The following is a 20,630-nucleotide window of genomic DNA, read 5'->3' as shown; positions in this document are numbered from 1 at the left end:
GGCAACGGGTCCTGCCTAGCATCAAAGAGCGCCGCCAAGGCTTGTGTTACGCCCATTGCAGCTGACCGGTGCTCAGTTGTTTTGGTCAAGCACAAATTGTTTCCAAAGCAGTCTGGCCCGTTTAGAATTACCGGCTATATGATAACAAAGTGCCCTTTTTTGGTTGATCTTTCCCTGTGTTGATGTTTTGGGCTCATGGGTGTTTTTACTCAACCTCGTCGTTGCCAAATGATTAGTTTGAAACTAAGGCATGTACGTAGCTTTTTGCAATTTTATTTATTAATATGTATAATTCTTGTTAAGAACGCACTTAGCCTGCAGGCACATGTTACGTACACCCCGACATTGAACAACACAGCTGCTGATATTTGTTTTGTCTCACATTCCCTTGCACCAAAATGTCACAGACGTGTTCCGTAAAGGTGTAGTTTAAAGGTTTTTCCTAATTTTCAGCAGCTCCGTTATTGCCGACGCGACAAGTGCAACGAAAGAAGTTTATTTCCGAAAACCACAATCCCTGTTTTCAATACAAACCATCGCGGTGTTAATAATCGACAACCGTACACAAATGCAATATAGCAGCCCGCTGAATATAACGCGCGCAAGACATACGGCCAGTTCGCAGGTGTGCTTGTTAATTGTGATATCAATGACGCAATTATGACGTAGCCATAACACACCTGTCGTTAACCAACATTTTTGGCCTAAGGTAAACTCAAAGGCAAAAGTTTTGATATTAAGTATTTTAAAGAGTTGATTGGTTTGTGCGAGATTGTGTTCATTTTGCCGTTAGATTTTGGTCTATTGTAAGATTGCGCGTAATTTTGCTGGTTCAATCGCTGAGCAAGTGTACATGCATGAATGTATTTATAGCCTGGGAAACTGCGAATGCGACAACTCATCAACTGTCGTTAAAAATGTCAAAATCGTCACCGAAAGTTCAATTCAAAGTTCGTAACCCCACCAGTGACACCGAAAAGAGAAACCCGGACTCAGGCAGTCCGGTTTCCGCAGCCCATGTTACCAAAGCTTGTGTTGTTAGGTCCGACTATCAACACGTCTTTCCTCATTTGCATAGGTTTGCCTTGTTTCTGGAATAATTTTGCAAGTTGCCTCTTCATTGTAAAAACCTTCAGCTTGAATAAATTTTATTCTATCGTGTTGCCGGTAAAGATTACAAACACATAAAGAATTTTCGTAGTGGTTATGTCTTGTCTCATCGAGCCAGTTGCTGGTTTTAAGGATTTTCCAATAAACGCTACATCAGAAAGTTTTTGTTGTTGATTAACGTTTGTTGCAACGTATTCTCCCAAACTATACTTTTTTTCAGTCTTTTCAAATCTGGGACTTGAACCGACAACCTTCCGAGTACATTTTCTAATTTCTTCCGTCAGAAACATAGATCGAAGTTCACTGGAGCTCTGTACCGCCCTCAGCCGACAGCAACCAAGGACAACGCAGCAAACAGGTTCGTCTATTTGCATTATAGTTTTAGGGTTATATTACACTTCGCGCTTGTCAGGGTTTGCGCTTTTTATTCGGTTCCAATAAATGTAGCCGGTATTACACTAATCGTTGTCACAAACGTAAACCAAAATCTCAGGCCGAACTTCGGATTTGAAATACAATATGTAATTTGTTGTTATGATATAGCCCTCTGGAGTCGCAGCCGAAAGATCAACAATAAATGTAGTTTACAAGTGCTGTCACCTGAGTCCACGTTGTCAACCGTTGCCCGAGACTGGCCGAAAAACTGCCCAAGCTCAAATCGTTGGTAACTTGTGTTAAATCATCGTATATTTCCCCCTTTAGAGCGGGGAAGCTTCACGAAATTGTTCCGCACCGTTTCGGTTGATGGTTGATGTGTAACTCACCTATGAACGTGTTTAATGGAAGCACGTGTTCACTAATGCTTATAGCTGCAGCCGCTTCACAAAACAAGATTTTGATGTCTCCTCTTTACGATGTGTTGCACACTTGTTCGAAACATAGGACTTTTGTGTGTGAATATTTTGAGTATGACTGAACTGTTTGTGCTCTTGCTATTGTATTCTGTGGATTGTAGGTTATTGTCACGGACTGTAACATAAGTAGTTTAGTGACAGCATGTGTTAATGGTTTGGATCAATCTAATCGACCGTAAGACAGTTTTTTGCAATCATTGCAGTCCAAAAAAACTCCTAAATCAGAACGTAAATTTGAATAATCACAAGATACACTCGTCTGGCGCTTGCGGTAATGTGTGGCCGACGGTAATTGCCTTTGTTAACATATAGTTGTTCGAATCATCTCACACATGTTTTTCTCGTTGCTATAAATACAAATCGTCTGGGTATTTTAAAAGAATCTTAATTCCATTTATTTGAGCTTTAATTAGCCTGTCAATTGCCATTAGCATCAGCGGTGTTGCATGTTTGTGAATATATGTATATATATATATATATATATGTGTGTGTGTGTGTGTGTGTGTGTGTGTGTGTGTGTGTGTGTGTGTGTGTGTGTGTGTGTGTGTGTGTGTGTGTGTGTGTGTGTGTGTGTGTGTGTGTGTGTGTGTCGATCGTCTTATTTTATCTTCGTCCAAACATCGTACCTTTCGATAGCTATTAAACGAATCGAAAGCAAGTACACTAAACGTACATTTAACCAAATTATTTACAAGCTAGCGTATTTTTACTTAAAACACCGACTTTATCAATCATGTTAGATTCAGGAGTATGGGTTCAAAATCGCCTAAAATTGTAGAAAAACATACGATAAAGCACTTTTAGATAAATCAATCCGATCCAGAACAGGGCTAAGTGCAAGCTTGAATGTTAAACAAATAATTATTTTGAAATAAATCACAGCCACACATATAGACTGTAACCACGCTTAACAATTAAAAACTTTTGCAAGCTCTACAATGCACCCTGTAAAAGAAATTATCCGGAAAATTATAACTCAAAGTCATAAGATGCATTTGCAAACAAAAAGGTGAAGGAGTTAAACGCAAAAAGAATTGATTTTCACGTGTTATTTTACATATGTAATTATGTATTTTGGATAGGCACTGGCGTCGCGGAAAACCACGAATATTGCTGGATTTCTTATATCGTTTACCACGCTGTCAAAAAGTTTTCCGTTTGGCTTAAATGGAGCAACTTTCATTTTACTGTTTCCAACACAGTAATGTCCTGTAATCACTTCGGCTAAAATCATTCTTCTTTGACCACTTCTTTCCGGCTTTGCGTAAAAGTGGGAGTAATTAGCTTGCTTGGCGAAATAAACTCCATTTCCGTATGCGGTACCTACGTAATTGATACATACCAGAAAATTAATTCCTCTTCAAACAAGGGCACCTGTTTTGCCAAAGTTTGAATTCTACATTGGATGCACGCGATTTTAGCACTTATAATATTATGTACCGTTTGCTCCGTGGTAGCTTCTGTCGAAACCGTTCTTGCATATATTTTGCACAGCGTCACTGGTTGTACCGTGGAAAAGTTCTCTTGTTACCAACATTCTGTGGTTCCCCTCTGATTCCAACTGATTTTTAACAAAGTTTTTGTAGGTCTGGAATTGTTTGTGGAGAATGACATTTTGCACTCTTTCAATCTAAAATGAGTGTTCTTTTGTTAATGCACGAATGTTGCCCATACTCTTCAGACTAAAAAGCAAATACCGAAAACCTCAAATAAAAAAAACACAAATATTTGATTACGTCAATGACGCGGCAGGTGTGGGTGTTTCGAACTTGTCTAACCACACGTTTAAACTCCAATGAAAAATGTCTTAAAGACACTAGTTTTTGAGGTTGTCCATCCATTTTATCCCAATCAATTGGAAGATCTGCATAAAAGCAATGATTTACTTTATTTGCCTACAGATATGTGGTAAAATGCATCATATTTACGTGTAACATCGTTGTTGAAGTGACTCTCTGTGCTGTTTGTTAGTTGTGACGTTTCCAATCTAACTGCGGGCCTTCTTGGCCTTCTCGGCCTTCTTGGCCTTCGATTTGTACCTTCCTCCGGTATACCTGCGACGACTGAAGTTTTAGTCAAAGAAAAGTAGTGTATTAGTTACAACTGGGCATACGAGTGTGAGCACGAGTTTATATTTTTAAATGACAGAAATTTTTGCTGAAACTTTCTTGCAAAAGAATGCATATTTTATGATTCTTCGGGATGTCGTAGAAACAAAATATTAATGTTTCTACTAAATTTGCCAATAAATAAGACAGGAGTAGTGTGGAGTTCATTACAGGTCTTGTGTTCCTGTGGCTAATGCCAATACACTGCAGGTCTGGATTCCTTGTTTAAGAATATAGTTCGATTCTCGATTTTTGAAAACAAGCTATAGATAGCCACAGGAATGACCGGGTAAAACAAAAAACAACGTCACCCGTATTTTGTTGCAGAAACGATGGTTTCAAGCACATCAACACAAACCAGCAGATACAAGAAACTATTGAAGACACCCATGCAAAAAACGCTACTGTGAAACTCCATCCTCGATAAGATGTATCCGGGAGGCCTTGCAAACCTGTTGGACTTGCAAAAACAGCCACTGCAATCGTGTAGAAACATGCTGGAATAATAAAAATATTTAAAAGTTAACACAGTTTTAATTTTTTTTGTCGGTAGCTCTATAACCTGATAATGTACCTTCTGAATTGATGCAACACTAAGTATTTTAGCATTACTACCTCAATAAATCCAAATACTTACATATAGGAACCGCTGCGGCCTTCGCGCCATGGTAAAGTAGAACATGGACAGTGTCCCTTCTGATGCTCAAAATAAATGCAATTTCAGAGAAGACACTAATAGCTATGCCAAAGAGAAGCATTACAGCCACCGCCTGTCTTCCACCACTTTTAAGTTCTGTCAACGTTTATAATTAAAAATTAACATTGATTGCTTACACTTTCCTTTATATCCACTCCCACCTTCAGGAATTCTTTCATTTTCGGTTGAACCGCAAAAATAAAGAACACCCAAAGAAACATCTTTTGAACTGTCGTCAACCCAATGGCATGTGGTTATCGCTGTCACAGCAAGAACTGTAGCAGCAACATAGGCCAATAATCCAACCACAAAAACAGAAACTCCCACTCTTGATAGTAGTTTCTTGCGTTCCATTGCAAAACAATATCCTGCTTCATTTATTCGTCAGATGTGAATTGATACCTAAATTCATACATCTATGTTTTAGTTTGTTTTTACAACTGCCACAAGGTAAGAACATTAGTTGTAACTGACAGAGCAGAAGAGCTGGTAAGATGCGTTGCGTTATTCTGCGCAAACAAGCACTTTATTTCCTCTTTCCAGGCATGCGCATGTAGCATTGTACGTCAATGTGTTTGGTTTCGTGCGGAATTGTTTGTCTTGTTATCAGCGCATGGGCGCACCGTGAGTTTGTGCGTGGTGAACAAATAAGGTAAAGGCTTCCGCGAACCAAATTTATGTAACAAAATTGAAAGACTCACTAATGCTCACCCACGTCTAACAAAGGAATTAACAGAAATTTAAATGAAAAAAAGGATAAAATTTAATTGTATAAACTTACTTTCAGCATTAAAAAGGAACAAAAGGGTGTAAACAACAAAACACAAAGCAGAACTTTTCCTCACTGAAAATGTTTTGAGTATTACAACATTATGTTGCTTTTAATCGTTAGTCAAAGTTAAGCAGTTCCAACCTCTATTTTTACGCATGTTTTGGGGTAGTGCCGAGTGTACCCGAAGTTCACCCTGATGGTTAACTTTAGATGGATTTTACGCAGTTCTGGGGGTAAATTGAGATGCTGAGCAAGCATGACGACCGCACTATACATTTCACTTTCAATTTCACTGTACATTTTAACATTTATATAACATTAATGTTTTTCAAAGATATTTATCATAACAAAGTTTTAAATACCTTCTGAATTCGGCAAGTATAAGGTAAACCTTAAGCACACTCCCTTCGGCACTTGTCGAGCATAGCCTTATATCAAATGTAAATAGCAGCTATGCTAGTGTCTGTGTCTATATTGACAAAGCTACTTATGTTGGCCCATCTGAGCTTTCCTTTTCTCCTGGGCCTTGTACCTCTCTCAACAGTAACATGTAATCGACTCTGCGAACCAAACATTAACTATTTGAACGTTGTAAATTCGTACCATATTCACAATATTTTTAAACTAATTCTCGGTGGCCTGACATCTTCTACTTTGCTGGACCTTACAAACTTAGGGAAGTTGGAAGTTTAACACGTCACTGGATGTGCTCGGAGCAGAGAAGGTTTTTGGCCAGCACGACCGGGTGGGGTGGGATCCTTAGGCAAAGCGTGATTTTCTGCAACGAATTAAACATCATATGGGCACCTGACTCGGTAAGATTTATGTCGCAGTAGACTGCAACTATGCAAGTCAAAATAACATAGACACCGATAAAACCTTAAATAAACTTGGTTCAATTTGGGTTACATCTCGTAACAGGACTTTGGCCTTTGAAATACTAACCACATCACTTTAACCACAATCATGAAACCAAGAGTAAGCAATTGCACACATGTTAGGCTTATAAGTTTCACCAGAAATGAAACGAACAACAAACTGCAAACGAAAATGTAAATACAAATAGGATTTATCCATATGCAACTTTCTAATTTGAAAACTCACATATATGATTATTTACTTGAGATAGAATAACCCGACAATTTCGACCAAAATATCATTAAACATCACTTTTGCAAGTTTTGCACTATGTACACTGGAAAAAATTATTCGTACTTATATTTGATCTTTAGGCGTTATTTTACATATGTGATGATGTACTTAGGATAGGCACTGGCGTCGCGGAAAACTACGAATATTGTTGGATTTCTTGTATTGTTTACCACGCTGTCAAAAAGTTGTCCGTTTGGTTTAAATGGAGCAACTTTCATTTCATTGTTTCCAACGCAGTAATGCCCAGTAATCACTTCAGCTAAAATCATTTTTCTTTTGCCACTTCTTTCCGGTCTGGTGTATTTGTGGGAGTAATTCGCATTTTCAGCGAAATAAACTCCATTTCCGTATTCGGTACCTACGTAATTAAATATACTAGAAAATTCATTTCTCTCAAGGCCTCCTGTTTTGCCAACGTTAGTATTCCATTCTGACAAGACATGACACTCAAGAAAATGTCGCAAGTAAAATGAAATAGTCAGTTCATGTTGTAAACTTGTAAAATCTATTTTGTAAAAACTTTGGCAAGTTGTAAACATAGTAATGCGAACGTGGCATTTTTCGTAGTAACTTCAGTACACAAATTTGCTCGCACTTGGACGAATAAAAAAGTGTTCTCAAATAATATTAATGTACGAAAAAGACGAATAAATCATCAGCGTACAATCAAATCCCTCTAACCAACTATTATACAGGCTGAAGGTAATAAGATTTTAGCACATAAAATATCCTTTACCGTTTGCTCCGTGATAGCTTCTGTCGAAACCGTTCTGACATATGTTTTGCACGGAATTCATGGTTACGCCGTGGAAAAGTTTTCTTGTTACCAACATTCTGTAATTCCCCTCTGATTCCAATTGATCTTTAATGAACATTTTGTGGTTCTCGAATAGTTTGTGTAGATTGGGATTTTGTACTCTTTCAATCTAAAACAAATAGTACCCTGGTAATTTGCACGTGTTATCAGTGTTCCTCAGAGTATAAAGCAAGAACCGAAGCGCTCATAATAAAAACAACAAATATTTAATTACGTCAATGACGCGGCAGGTGTGGGTGTTTTGAACTTGTCTAACCACACGTTTAAACTCCAATGAAAAATGTCTTAAAGACACTAGTTTTTGAGGTTGTCCATCCATTTTATCCCAATCAATTGGAAGATCTGCAAAAAAGCGAGAAATCATAACTTGCCTGATTAAATGCTCATCGTTTTTTTACAGCAATCGATTATTTGAATGTCTCTGTTAAAAAAAGTTGGCTGGAGATAGTGATGTAAGTTTCTGCGTGAAAAGGTTTTCAGTTTGACACAGAAACTCTCAATACGTTTAGCTTGGATTCACTGATCCAATATGGTTGCTATAACTGTTCATATGCCATAGTAGTAAACTACATCATACAATATCATATTTACGTGTGGCTCCGTTGTTGAAGCGACCCTCTCTGATGTTTGTTAGTTGTGAAGTTTTCAATCTAACTTCGGGCCCACTCGTCCTTTGCTCTGAAGCGCTATCACCATCTTCCTCCGTTATACCTGGCAACGATTGAAGTTTCAGTCAGACAAAAAGTGTTCCTGTGGCAATATGCCGATACAATGCAGGTCTGGTACAGCGTTGGGCCTGGTTAGCCCAGGGTCGTGAGTTCAAGCCTCACCGGGAGCTTGAATTCTCAGATCTCGCTCCGACTTATCACTAGATCCGCAACAAGTGCTGTCCCAACCATTTGCAAAATATGAGAATTAGGGTTTATACACTGATAAAAATTACATAAACTGGAATCTATTGAAATGTAGGTGAATTATTCGGGAAACAACCCTGTCAAAATATGACATACAACATGGCAACTATTGTCATTCTGGCAAGTACCGCAACATTGAGCAGTATTTCACAACAAGGTTTAAACTATACAATTGAGATTCTTTTGGGTTTATATTATGACAGGTTACATTATTTTGCAAAATATTTTACTTGACAAGTATTTCGCATTAACACCGCCACAGAAGTCCCACGTATTTCATCAGAATGACCTGAAACTCGTGCCTTTTTACGCTCTTTGCCTTGAGGGTGACGTCACTTTCAATCAAGTGCCAAACCACTTTCCGCTCCCTAGAATTTTTTTTTAAATCTCTGTATCTGTCAAGAATTGACTGCTGAATAGCGCAAAAGTAATCAAAAGCAGTAGAGATTCCACGTATTCCATCAGAACGACCTGAAGCACAGGTCTTTTTACGCTTTTTGCTTTGGAAGTGACGTCACTTTTAATCCACCTCAACGGCCTTAGAAGGAAAAGTCAAGCCAATTGCCGCAGTCCGTGAACGCGAACATGGCAATAAAACTTTGTATGCTGTATATTTGAATAAACATAATGAGAATACTACCGCCATAACTAGTGCACGTAATGCATCTTTTCTGCGAGCAGCTTTATTTAGTTATTACCACAGCCATTAGTTTGGGTGCTACTTACTGTAATTATTCAGTAATTTTAAGTATATATCAGTAAAATACGATCTCTATAGAATCCTTTTTGCTCCCGCGATAATTTGAAACGTGCGGTGAATTTTCGTGGGAAAAACCCGTTCAATTTCCTTGGGGAAGAAAACTGGGGAACCCCCTCTCGTTTTGTATGTCTAGCGTAGCCCTAAACTGAATCAGTTAAGTTTTAGTTCATTCCATAGCATACATAATAAGATTAAAGATTAGTTTTCCCAGATATCGCTGAATTCAGGATAGCCACCCTTAGCTGAATAAGATAAGATTGATTTTATTCGATAGTTGGACGGTATAAGATTGTTTTTGAAAAGAACAGCTTGGGACCATATGTTTGAACCAACATCAATCGAAACAAGTATGTGTCGGACCACCTCTAAACCGTGTTTACAATGAGGGTGTGCGCTTAACTGTATAGGCTTCGGCGGCCTTCTGTGTTTTTAAACAAGTCCAATACTTTTTGAAAGCTTGATTTACGTGCTTTTGTTTGGTCGTAAATTTTGAGATAGTGGTGATTTTTTTAAATTAGCTACCCTCTGGTAATGTTTGCAAAAAGGTAATTCACGTTTATGCACCTGGTTCAAATAAGCGGTGTTTGCAAGTGGTTTACAAATGACGCCTAAAGCGGGCTCGCGTCACGCTTCTTACCCGCTTCCCGCCATTATTGGAAAAAACGTTACGCATCACAGCCCACGCTAGTTCGGATGGCGGCCAATCAAGTTTGGTTAGATTTCCATCACGAATTTTTGATGTAGTTGGATATTTAATACGGTTTTATACTTTCTTCGGAATTTTGAATCAAAAACGAATTTAAATGTAAGTAAAAATGGGCTGTGACATTTCGAATTAATTACCTGAAGACAATTGGCTGCAATAGAATGCCATAATGAAAAGAATATTTTTATAAATTGTGTGTTGTTGCACTTCTCTAGCACACATGCAAAACAATTCAATTACCCTTTTCTGAAATATTGTTTCTTTACTATCATGTATGTCAAATAACCTGCAAAAAGGAGTAAATAAAAATATTGAACAAATATTGTAGTATTTCTGTTAGTTGCAAAGTTCAAACAGCTTTGAAATAGCATTTGTTGGTGCAATGTCTGTTAACATCAGCGATAACGCCCAAATCATAGGAAAAACAACAATTATTGCATCCAAAAAAGATATAACCGTGAATCAAATTAATGAAGGTAAGTTTGGAAAGGCAAATCCCGTTTTCTGGTTGAAACCGAGTTACTAGATGTTACATGTGAGTCTTTTTGTGTCGCTTTTCAGGTTCCACACGTATCGGGGATAGTTACGCAGGACCAAAGTATGGATTTTCAGGGGCAAGCATAAAAGCTGGAAATGTCGGTGACGATGGCATTGTGCACCAAGGTACTTTTACTGCTTTGTCTGTAACCTACATTGCATGCAGAACAACACATTTAATGGAACTGTAACATTCTTAATGCTTCATTAAGGTATCGATGTTTAACAAAAACAGTGTCCTAAAAATTATTTAAGGTTCTCAAAATAAGCGGTTGCCAGCTCAAGAAAGCAGGTCGAATAGTTCAAAACCTGCAAAACGTTGTAAGTAATTTTCCTGATCAAAAGTATAAAATGGCTAAAACACTTTACGCAAACAGCAGTCGCACCTGAGAAAGCAAATGAGGCTGAGAGGAAAAGAGTCAGGAAAAGCGATCAAAAATCCGGTGCTGGATCAAGTCCAGGAAAAAAATTCTACAAGGGTATGAATTGAGGTTTTATGATATTTTTTTTCTGTAAGTTGTGCTTTGTAATGTGTTGTTATAGATCATCAGCACGTGGGTGACAAGTACAATGGACCAAAATTTGATTTTACCAATGCAACTGTCGACGCCGGAAATATTGGGGATGGGGCCACAGTCTATCAGGGTTAGCATTGACGTATTTACGCGTGCCGAGCAACACTTGCATCATGTCATTGTATTTTCATGATTGAATCCACTTGTGTCTGATATAAGTTCTATACAACAGGTGTTTCATCAACTATACAAACTCAACAGGATGAAGAAAGCAAGCAAGAAACTGAAAATGAAATGAGTAAGACGATTGTTGGGTCTTATAGTATGGGTGTAGTTAATGCGTAGAAATTCATAGCGTTAATATGCAAAGTATCAGCTAATGGACTGCAGATATGATGATACCAAACAACAATATTTTCTGTGTTCACAAAATTTTTCTTTTTCCAAAATATCTTTACACGCAATTTACATTACTGCATATTTTGGGCTATCTCTGAAGTAAAAACACTTAATACAGATGGTGATCAGCCTGAAAACGCCCCAGTCCCTGGGCATACTTCAGACCAAGCTCCAACTACAGGTATGAGCATCATTGCGTCGGGTTAAACTTGTATCGTTGCATCACGTACAGATTCTAAAGAGGAAAGAAAAAGCTATAAGTCTGCTGTTAAGCAAGGACGTTTGCAATACTATACACTGCGTTTAACATTAAAGTGGTACCTGAATGCACTGACCGGGCCCAGCAAGTGGAAACAAGTGAAGTAGGACTGAAAGTGTGAAATAGGTCTGAAGGACGCATTCTCATAAAGTAGCTTTTTCCCTCTGAAGTATATGCTTCAAATATTTAAAACATTAAAGTGATAACTGAATGCACCGACCGGTAGTTTTCCCTCTAGAAGTATATGCTTCAAATATTTTGACACTATAAAGTATTGAATTTTACTACAACGGTTTCCTTATGAAAGTGTAACCAATAACAAGTGACGCCAACCCGAAAATGTGTTTTGAATGGAGTAGGCCTGCCATTAGGAAAAGAACGTAGTTTTACTGAAAACATTCAAATCAGTTGCTCATATTATCGTCCGTTTACTAATAACATTTGCCTGTAGCCGCTCAAAAAGCTTGTTATTGAACACAAATACTGTACGTGAACAGCACCCAACATTTCGGACAGTTGTTTGCACACCAACTACATCAGATGCCATGATTCAATGACAACATAGTAATGAAAAACCGTGTAACAATTATAATACATTCTCTGTGTGTTACAGAAACGGCTGCACCCCAGGGCGACGAACATGAGGATGGAAATAGGGCGACAACTCTGCCGAAAGTCGAACACGAGCAAGGTTTGATCTGTTTCAAAATTGGATTGCAAAGATTGTATTGCACATAGGATAAGCGAGAACGAGATTCGAAGTGATTAATTGTCATGCCATTACAGAACGCAGTTGTACAGAACTTATGCTCGCATCACGTAGCTTAAAGTAAATGATTTGTACAAGCGAAACTGGAAGTTTCCATTTGCGTTTACAGGAAATCGACGTGAAGGTTCATAAAGCTCCACCATTGGATTTGCATTCCTCCGAAGGTGAAGAAGTTCCATAGTTGCCCACAGTTGACTCATGTTTGTCGTTTTCAGTGCTTTGATTTTGGGACCAAAAGTATTACTATGTGTGGGTAAAAAAGTGCCTTTTTGTACGTAAGTACCTTTGTAATTCCATGTTCTCGGGCCAATAATTTAGAACTTAAAATGGACTTATATTTCTTTTGTATTTTGTTCGTAAGTTATTATGTATGTTGGATAGGCACTTTATCGCCAGGAAAAAACACAGATATTGTTGGATATCCAATGGTATTCATAACAATGTCTGAAAGACTTCCGTTTGACTTTAACGGGTCAGCTATCAATTCACTCTTCCCAGCGCAGTAATGTCCAGTAACAATTTTAGCCAAAATCATTTTCTTCGGTCAAATCCGTCAGTCCTTGTGTAATCGCCTTATTAATTACCTTCAAATAAACGATTATCAAATCATCTTTCGTGAAACTCAAGGTAATACAGTCTTTGATTTAAAAAAACAAGTTTTTTTACTCTCTTCTCTGGTTGAGTTATTTCCGTCTTTTTTCTGTATGTACAATTTTATTCTAACCAAGTGCCGTTGTACGTACACAAGGCAGGCAAAGTTAAACATCAAGTTGTTAAAATGAACAGTAGAATGGCTAGGACTAACTTGCACAAAAGCAAACGAAAGTTAGAGACAAAATGACAGCACCAGCCGGGAGTGTGAAATTGAACACAAACATTAAGAGTGAAGACAAGCTTGCGTTTGCCTGGTCAGACTTGACCTAACGCCACTCAAAAAAAAAAGATTTTACACCACGGCGATCGGCAAGGCTCCATAATCCAATGATTTCATCTTTGACTTAAGGCTATGTAGTAAATTATCAATTTGTTGCCACTATGAAATGTCACAATATGTTAACACAATTATAAAAAGTAAATATCTGTAAATTCGATCAGTTAAATGCATTTGTCACATGTTCAGTTTGTTCTTAACTCTGGTGAGTGTTGTTGTACCAAATAAAGCAATTCAAACAGCCTTTCAAAGCATCCACCATTTAACAACAGTCACAACAACAACACAAAGAAAACTATAACATTCATATTGAGGGTTCGCATTCCCCCAATCTACGCAAAGCGATATCAACAAAAATTCGTAGAACTTGACTTTTGCTTGGAACTCCAAATCATCCAACAATTTCAATCAATCTACCACCATCCTCATCAGCTCGGGTGTTGTATTTAACACTTAAATTAGACGAACGGCTCCTTGAAGTACGTAATGATGATATTTTGGAAACAAGCCATTCCTTTATCTTCAAAAATCGCTCTTCCAATGTTTTGGAGTAGAGCAATGGATTTAGAGCGCTGTTGATTGGAAGCAACAGACAAGCACTCAACACATAAGCATCTCCAGGCATCCTCATTCCTCCTACACTCAAAAATCCCATTACACAAATTGGAATCCAGCAACAAAAGTCGGTCAAAATCAACCTGGTGATTCTCTTTTGCATCTTGGAGCTGACATCAGTATTTTTGGATCCTTTCATGCGGTTGCTTCGTTTGTAAATAAGAAAATAAGCAACCACCATGTAGATGAACATTATAAAGTTGATTGTGATAAGGAATGTTGAATATTCCCAAGCAAACTCATTGGTTGTTGCAAACAAATGAGGCAGACAGACGCTCGTTTCACCATAATATCCGAACTCTCCCTTGATAGAGTTACGCGGAAAAGCGTTTTCAATTGTACGTTTAACATCGTACCAAGACTCTGGCTGTAATGCGGAAATTCGTTGTGCAAGTAACGACATGTTTTCTCTTGACACGAATTCGGTTTCATAAAAGTTGTTTGGAAACCAAACATCAGCAACAAAGTACTGAGAAGTTGCGTTGAGCAAAGGAACGGTTGCCAACAAAATGGCTAATATCCAACAAGACAACTCAGCAATCACAATTATAGTAACACTGACATTTCGCATGAGGAAAGGTTTAAAGGCCGATATCAGGCGAAATGTGGTCATAGCTGTCATAGTGAAAGCCGATGCTTCTGATGATACGATTGCAAGTGCTCCAAGTCCTGAACAGAAGCTACTTGATCTCCATTCTTTATCAAACACACAATATGATCCAGAAAATCTAGTCGCTTGTATTATGATTGCCAGTAGATAAACTCCCATGAGAAGGTCGGACACGCAGAGGTTAAGAATAAAAACGCTTGTATTAATAACCAAATTCTGGTCTTTTTTAACTTTTATTAAGACACGTGTGGTTGTAACAAGTACAAATGAATTCCCACCCAATGCTAAGATGCCTGTCACCCAGAAGATACCTCGATAAACTGGGTTTGCGATCATTTCGTTGACGTCTGCAAATGCGTTTCTGTTCAAATTAACACATTCGTCACTTCCGTCAGAGCAGTCATTAATTCCGTTCTGTACAAGTTTTTTTTCAACTGACAAAGGTTGTTCATTGGTGCAATAAAACCTGGTATGTTCACAGCGACACCTGCTTTCATCAGATACGTCATCGCAATCGGCTATTCCGTCACAAACATAATTTCTATCGATAGATATTTTTCGTTCACTTTTGCAGTAGTAGCGGCTATTGTTGCAAAGTTCAAGAAATTCGTCTGATTTGTCGTCGCAATCAATTATTCCATCACAGACTCCTTGTTTGTCTAAGTGAACTCCGTTGTTAAAACACCTTTTCGGACAAAAATGTTCTCCCATACTTCCTAAAAAATCATTGTCAGATCCATCACACCACATGGGATAGTTCATCCTTGCTACATGTACTCCCACTTTCGATCTAAGATATCTAAAAAGAGCATTCATAGCTGTCACGCAATATGATTCCTTTACCTGGATTTCCTGTGTGAAAATGTTGTCATCTGCTACACATTCACTTTGCACTGATGCTGTGCCAGTTAAACAGTATTTTGTGTTAGTTTGGTTAACACATTGCACATTTGTGTTGCACAACACCTTATTTTGGTCCACACACGTAGAACTGTTCTTACAATGAATTTGGTTCTGGGGACAATCTCCTCGTATATCGCGACACAATGTCTGATTTTCACACAAACATTCATCTGACATATCAAAGCAATCCACTACACCGTCACAAACTTGCTTGCTTGAAACTATCAGCTTTTTGTCCAAACACTGGAAACATCTAAACTGTCCATTGAAGAAACAAATATCAGAACGGTCAGAACATTGAGCAACTGAATCGTAGACGTTGGTTTGAGGCAAAACACAAACGCCTTTTCTTGTTGAACCAGAACATTTAAACCCAAACCCATGTTGATCTTCGTCACTTTTGTCCTTGCAGCCATCAATCGTTTGCCCGTCACAAAAATATTCTCTTGCAATAAGTTGTTGATTTTCACAGAAAAATAAGTTTTCGCAGGATTTGCTGCATATAGAAGTAGTACAAACCAGTTCATTAACTTCACAATTAATAACATCAGTAGCGCACGTTTTACTAACAACTTCATTGCACGTATATGGATCAGTCGTATGTATGAGATTTCTGGCCTCCTTTTCACTTGGACAAGTTACAGCAACCACATAACAAGATTGACATGTGATGTTAGAAAATGAACAAAGTTCGTCAATTCCACCAACACAATCTATGAAGTTATCATTTATCCAGCTAAAAGGTATACATCTACCGTCTGGTGAGCATTGTGTGTTATTTGAAAGACATGGACATCTGGCGTATGCAGCAGAACAGTTGCAAGAATAATGTGTCTCATCACTTCCATCAATACAGTCAGGTTTTCCGTCACACAACAAAGATCGATCAATACAATTTAAATCCTTTTCAATGCATTGTTTCAATCCAACACAAGCACATTCAAACTTATCCGCTGGACATGTGCAGTTGATCTCATCACTCCAATCGCCACATTCAGTCCACCCATTGCATTGATCAGATTTACTGATGCAACCAGCATTCAAATATGAGCAGTTGTTAGTTTTGTAACATGAACACATAAACGTATCCGTTGGACATGTGCAGTTAACCTCATCACTCCAATCACCACATTCAGTCCACCCATTGCATTGATAAGATTTACTGATGCAACCACCATCTAAATATGAGCAGTTAATATTTTTGTAACATGGACACTCAAACTTATCCGTTGGACATGTGCAGTTAACCTCATCACTCCAATCACCACACTGATTCATCCCATCGCATTGATATGATTTACCGATGCAACCAAAAGTCAAATATGAGCAGTTATTAGTTTTGTAACATGGACACTCAAACGTATCCGCTGGGCATGTACAGTTAAATTCATCACTACCGTCAGGACAATGTGAGAATCCATCGCATCGCCATTGCGCATACATACAATATCCAGGACATATTGTGTGAGAACAATCGCACTTGAAACTACTATCAGGGCAACTGTCACGGTCCTCATCACTCCAGTCTCCACAGTTGTTGTGTGAGTTGCTCACCAGCCCCATTCCAATACATCCTGGTTGATTCGACCCACATTTACTGACCTTGTGGCAAGCACATTCAAACATGGACGACGGACAAGTGCAGTTGGGATCAAGATACGGAGCTTTACAAACCGGAAGATTTTTCCCTCCTGTTATGAGTTACAAGGTTCATATCGGACAAAATGGCATAAGGTGTTATTTGTTCCAAGTTTCTTGCAAATTATCATGATCTTTATTTATCTTCAGGAGCTATTTTGTCAATTTCAATCGAAACTTACTTGTGATGGGGAGAGGAGCCAGACTTGTGTCCTCACCCGGACATTCACCTTCCGCCCATCCGATCAACACCAACATCAGCAACATCTTTAACATTATCTACGATTTCTTTTTTTCTGCGGATTAACAGATGTTTTTAAAGACTATTATTTGAATGCGATGCTGTGTGAGAATTTGATAAAGTAGAGTTTTATCAGAAATATTGTGAAATAACAGAAGGTTATAAAGTTTACAAACGTCCCTGTTTGCTTTCATTTCGTGGTTATCCACAAATAAAATTCCATTAATTTTAAAATCGTTTACGAGTAAGATTCAGTGACTATTTATTTCGTAATTATGACACGAAATTTCAGCAAATCAATGGTTATCAAGAATAAAAGGGAAAATTATAGGTTATTTGCATAAACTTAAATCAAAGCGCGACTTCGACAGAAAAAGAAAAGTAAATGTCGTTTTTGATTTCAACATCCTGAACGATAACTGTCCTAATTGCTGTTTTATATCCTAATAAATGTGTAACATAGCAAAAGCGATTGCAGAGTGTAATGTTTTAAAATCATTTGCTTCATTGCGCCACTGTTGTTGGTAGGCCTTGCAATACATCGGTGATATTGTAATGAACCAGTTATTTGAACATCGTCGCGATATTTCTGCGAGGTACGGCCTCAAATCGGAAAGAAACACTTCAAACTTTTCTGTAGCTGACACGTTAAAATGCAAGGTTAAGCCTCTGTCAATTTTTTAATAAACTGAATGAAACTCCTCAGTGATCAAATCAAACTGCACAATGTGGGTAAATAATCCCGTTAACAATTCAAGAATTCGAAATGCCCTCGCCACACACAAACAGTTTGTTACGCAAGAGCAGCGTAAAAACGCAAAGGAGGTTTGTTGAATTCGCTTCGTTTTCATTTCTTTTCGAGAACAGACAAATGCATGGGGTTTTAGTTGTCCGGTTTTGCTTGGTTTGTCAGACTGCACCAGATAAATCAGGTTTGGCCAACCCGTGGCCCTCGGGCTACATTTGGCCCATAAAGTGGTGTTAAGCGCCCCGCGCAGCAATTTCCGTAATGACGCAAACTTTGCCAAATTTCTGTACAACTGTACTGACTAACAGACTTTCGATGACGTAACTATTACTGCTTTTTTACCAACCTTAGACACGAGCATCACCGACTTCTAAAATAGCCTGAAAAAGTGCAAAAACGAAGCAAATCGTAATTCAGGCTTTTGCGTACGCAGATCCCATTAACATTCTGCACATATGAATTTAAACAAGCAAATCGTTATACTTGTACTGTGAAGTCATGTAATAGTCGACTGACCATGCGTAAAATTCGCAGCGAATGTTGTGTTTATAAACATGAGATTACGTCCCGAGCTCCCAAAAGTCTGATTCCAACCGTGACGCCCGATATTTATTTTTGGTCGTCCCTGTTTCGTCCCTTTCGGATCTTTATTTCTAGCTGGTGTTGATATTTTGAGGTTGATGTATCTGTCCAAGCACAATTCCGGACAAAGTAACCTTGAAAACTATTTGTTTTTGATGAAGAAAAGCAGAAGTATTGCAGAATATCTATTTGTCCGATTTGGAATATAAACAGGTAAAAGTTGTCCGGAAATAATTTTTGAACTCCATGGGGCAAAGGAAAAATCTGCCTCAAGGACGTTTGAACCCCTTTTCTGCAAAGTCTACATGAACTTTTACTGCAATGTTTCACAAGCGAACTTCAAACCGCAGTCGACCGAAAATTCCGAATCCCCAACTGCAGCACCCCTGTGCTCATCCAACTGTTAAATCTAATTACACTGGCACCACTGGTTGCTATATGACGTGTTTACAACTATTATGACGATGGAATGAGTTAAAAGGGCAATTCCCAACCACAAACCTCATCATTATCGAAATACATGTATGAAAACACTTCAATTTTCTTAATCAAAAGGTGCCACAACACGAAAGTCGCTCTGTATTATTGGGAACAAAAACATCAACAGGTATTGGCCAAGCAGTTGTGGATATCAACTTGATCAACGAACATTTTATTTCCCCCCACCGTCATTAGGGGGTTATTTTCACGGAGATTCTTCTGTATCATGGAAATACACTTGGCGTATTTAGTTCTGTTTCTTTGAGGTTGACGCCGATTCTAAAATTAAATTAGTGGCAATGTTTCTGTTGGCTTCGCAACACTTACAAGCTTTCTCGTTCCCACTTAATCCACTTAACTTTTGACACAGATTCGGTTTTGCAAATCAGAACTTATCAATCTAACAAGTATTATCTTTCTGCGAACCTTTACACGCCACACTTTGTGCGAGATCGACTTTTCAGAGATGTTTTCAAGCCGCCATCTTGGTTTGCCAAAAGTGTTCGAGTTATTCTGGAACATGACGTCATGCAAGATATTATGTTCATGTTAATTTTCCGAATAAAATATACTTTTCGCACAGGTTGGTAAAGTTTTTTACCGTTTTTTTCCGGTTCAGTAAATTTGGGGGAATCCCTTTCAACCCGAACTTTCCCTGATTCGCTGCCATCAAATATTTCTTGTGGATGTTTTGTTGATAATAATGGAAATCGATTTCCGATTGATATCTTGTCATGTAATAGAACATCTTTCTCTGTCACATCAACCCCTCTTTTCTCCCAACGCGTCGGAAATTGGCGCGGGTTCGATTCAAAGCTTTGGACAACGGCTTGCTGCTTCTGAGGGAAATTTTTTTTATTATTATTTTTAATCGATGAAATTGCATATTAGTAAATTTAACTTATATTTCTAAACAGACATTGGTTTTAAACCTTTGTATACTTGCGTAATTTTAACAGCTTCAGGGATTTTATTAAATCTAAACTAAAATGTAATGAACAGAACATAAAAATAAAATAGAAAATCCAATGAGGGGAAAGTATTTAACGCCAGGAAAATCCACATCCTCAATTCATACGGCAACAACATACCTTGCGCGCATAGTGAGTGAATCACGTCAGTATCGTACTGCCTCCGTGACGACAGAAGGTATTGAAGTCACAGATGTGGATGCAGACGCGCTCTCCAATTGCGCTGATGACGTTTCCGATGACGTCGGGTAGTGACGTTGCAGACAGTGAAGACCACATGAGATTTTTGGTGAATGCATCGGATGGGCCGCAATCAAAGGGGTTTTCTCGGATGATGTCTATTTTCAACTTTAAGTCCTTTTTGTGCATTCAGCACACCGCACTACCTACTTCCATGCCATATCCAATGGCTAAGTCGAGGGCTTTCACCGACACATGAAAAGTGCTCTCATGGCTAGGCTAACGGGACCTATTTGGGTTGATGAATTACTTTGGATTTTGCTTAGTATAGGACCTGCAAGCTTCCTCCGCCCAACTGGTCT

General features: G+C 38.4%; 3 protein-coding genes across 4 annotated transcripts; 1 reads left to right on the top strand and 2 right to left on the bottom strand.

Moving 5' to 3' along the window:
- Positions 1 to 6,776: 6,776 nt before the first annotated feature.
- Positions 6,777 to 10,058, bottom strand: LOC145892226 (protein mono-ADP-ribosyltransferase PARP15-like). Its single transcript, XM_082981994.1, has 5 exons — positions 10,028 to 10,058; positions 8,102 to 8,221; positions 7,767 to 7,852; positions 7,430 to 7,619; positions 6,777 to 7,051 (listed from the first exon to the last, which is right to left on the bottom strand). The coding sequence occupies exons 1-5, from the start codon at positions 10,056 to 10,058 to the stop codon at positions 6,777 to 6,779; spliced, it is 702 nt and encodes a 233-aa protein (XP_082838120.1).
- Positions 9,331 to 12,979, top strand: LOC145911962 (uncharacterized). 2 transcript variants are annotated; one of them, XM_082999394.1, is made up of 9 exons: positions 9,331 to 10,366; positions 10,452 to 10,553; positions 10,683 to 10,748; positions 10,805 to 10,906; positions 10,971 to 11,072; positions 11,175 to 11,240; positions 11,460 to 11,522; positions 12,214 to 12,291; positions 12,479 to 12,979. In XM_082999394.1, the coding sequence occupies exons 1-9, from the start codon at positions 10,273 to 10,275 to the stop codon at positions 12,499 to 12,501; spliced, it is 696 nt and encodes a 231-aa protein (XP_082855520.1). In that variant the 5' UTR covers positions 9,331 to 10,272; the 3' UTR covers positions 12,502 to 12,979. The 2 variants fall into 2 exon arrangements, with proteins under 2 accessions (XP_082855520.1, XP_082855527.1); XM_082999401.1 differs by lacking the exon at positions 11,460 to 11,522.
- A 252-nt stretch (positions 12,980 to 13,231) lies between these two features.
- On the bottom strand, positions 13,232 to 17,342 carry LOC145892066 (uncharacterized). The gene is made up of 2 exons (XM_082981982.1): positions 17,249 to 17,342; positions 13,232 to 17,119 (listed from the first exon to the last, which is right to left on the bottom strand). Exons 1-2 carry the CDS (start codon positions 17,340 to 17,342, stop codon positions 13,692 to 13,694), a joined length of 3,522 nt encoding a protein of 1,173 aa, XP_082838108.1. The 3' UTR covers positions 13,232 to 13,691.
- Positions 17,343 to 20,630: the final 3,288 nt, after the last annotated feature.

This window comes from Ascidia mentula, chromosome 1, assembly GCF_947561715.1.
Source record: "Ascidia mentula chromosome 1, kaAscMent1.1, whole genome shotgun sequence".
NCBI classification, from domain to species: Eukaryota; Metazoa; Chordata; class Ascidiacea; order Phlebobranchia; family Ascidiidae; genus Ascidia; species Ascidia mentula.
This window is presented reverse-complemented; position numbering and strand designations above follow the sequence as displayed.

Excerpts from the sequence above, each read along its gene's own strand:
- LOC145892226 (XM_082981994.1), bottom strand. The coding sequence starts at position 10,058 with ATGGCATTCTATTGCAGCCAATTGTCTTCAG. Across the intron at positions 8,222-10,027 it reads TTGCAGCCAATTGTCTTCAG|GTATAACGGAGGAAGATGGT; the intron begins GTAATTAATTCG and ends AATCGTTGCCAG. Across the intron at positions 7,620-7,766 it reads CATTGGAGTTTAAACGTGTG|ATTGAAAGAGTACAAAATCC; the intron begins GTTAGACAAGTT and ends TATTTGTTTTAG.
- LOC145911962 (XM_082999394.1), top strand. The coding sequence starts at position 10,273 with ATGTCTGTTAACATCAGCGATAACGCCCAAATCATAGGAAAAACAACA. Across the intron at positions 10,367-10,451 it reads CGTGAATCAAATTAATGAAG|GTTCCACACGTATCGGGGAT; the intron begins GTAAGTTTGGAA and ends GTCGCTTTTCAG. Across the intron at positions 10,907-10,970 it reads AGGAAAAAAATTCTACAAGG|ATCATCAGCACGTGGGTGAC; the intron begins GTATGAATTGAG and ends GTGTTGTTATAG.
- LOC145892066 (XM_082981982.1), bottom strand. The coding sequence starts at position 17,342 with ATGTTAAAGATGTTGCTGATGTTGGTGTTGATCGGATGGGCGGAAGGT. Across the intron at positions 17,120-17,248 it reads GGCTCCTCTCCCCATCACAA|GAGGGAAAAATCTTCCGGTT; the intron begins GTAAGTTTCGAT and ends AACTCATAACAG.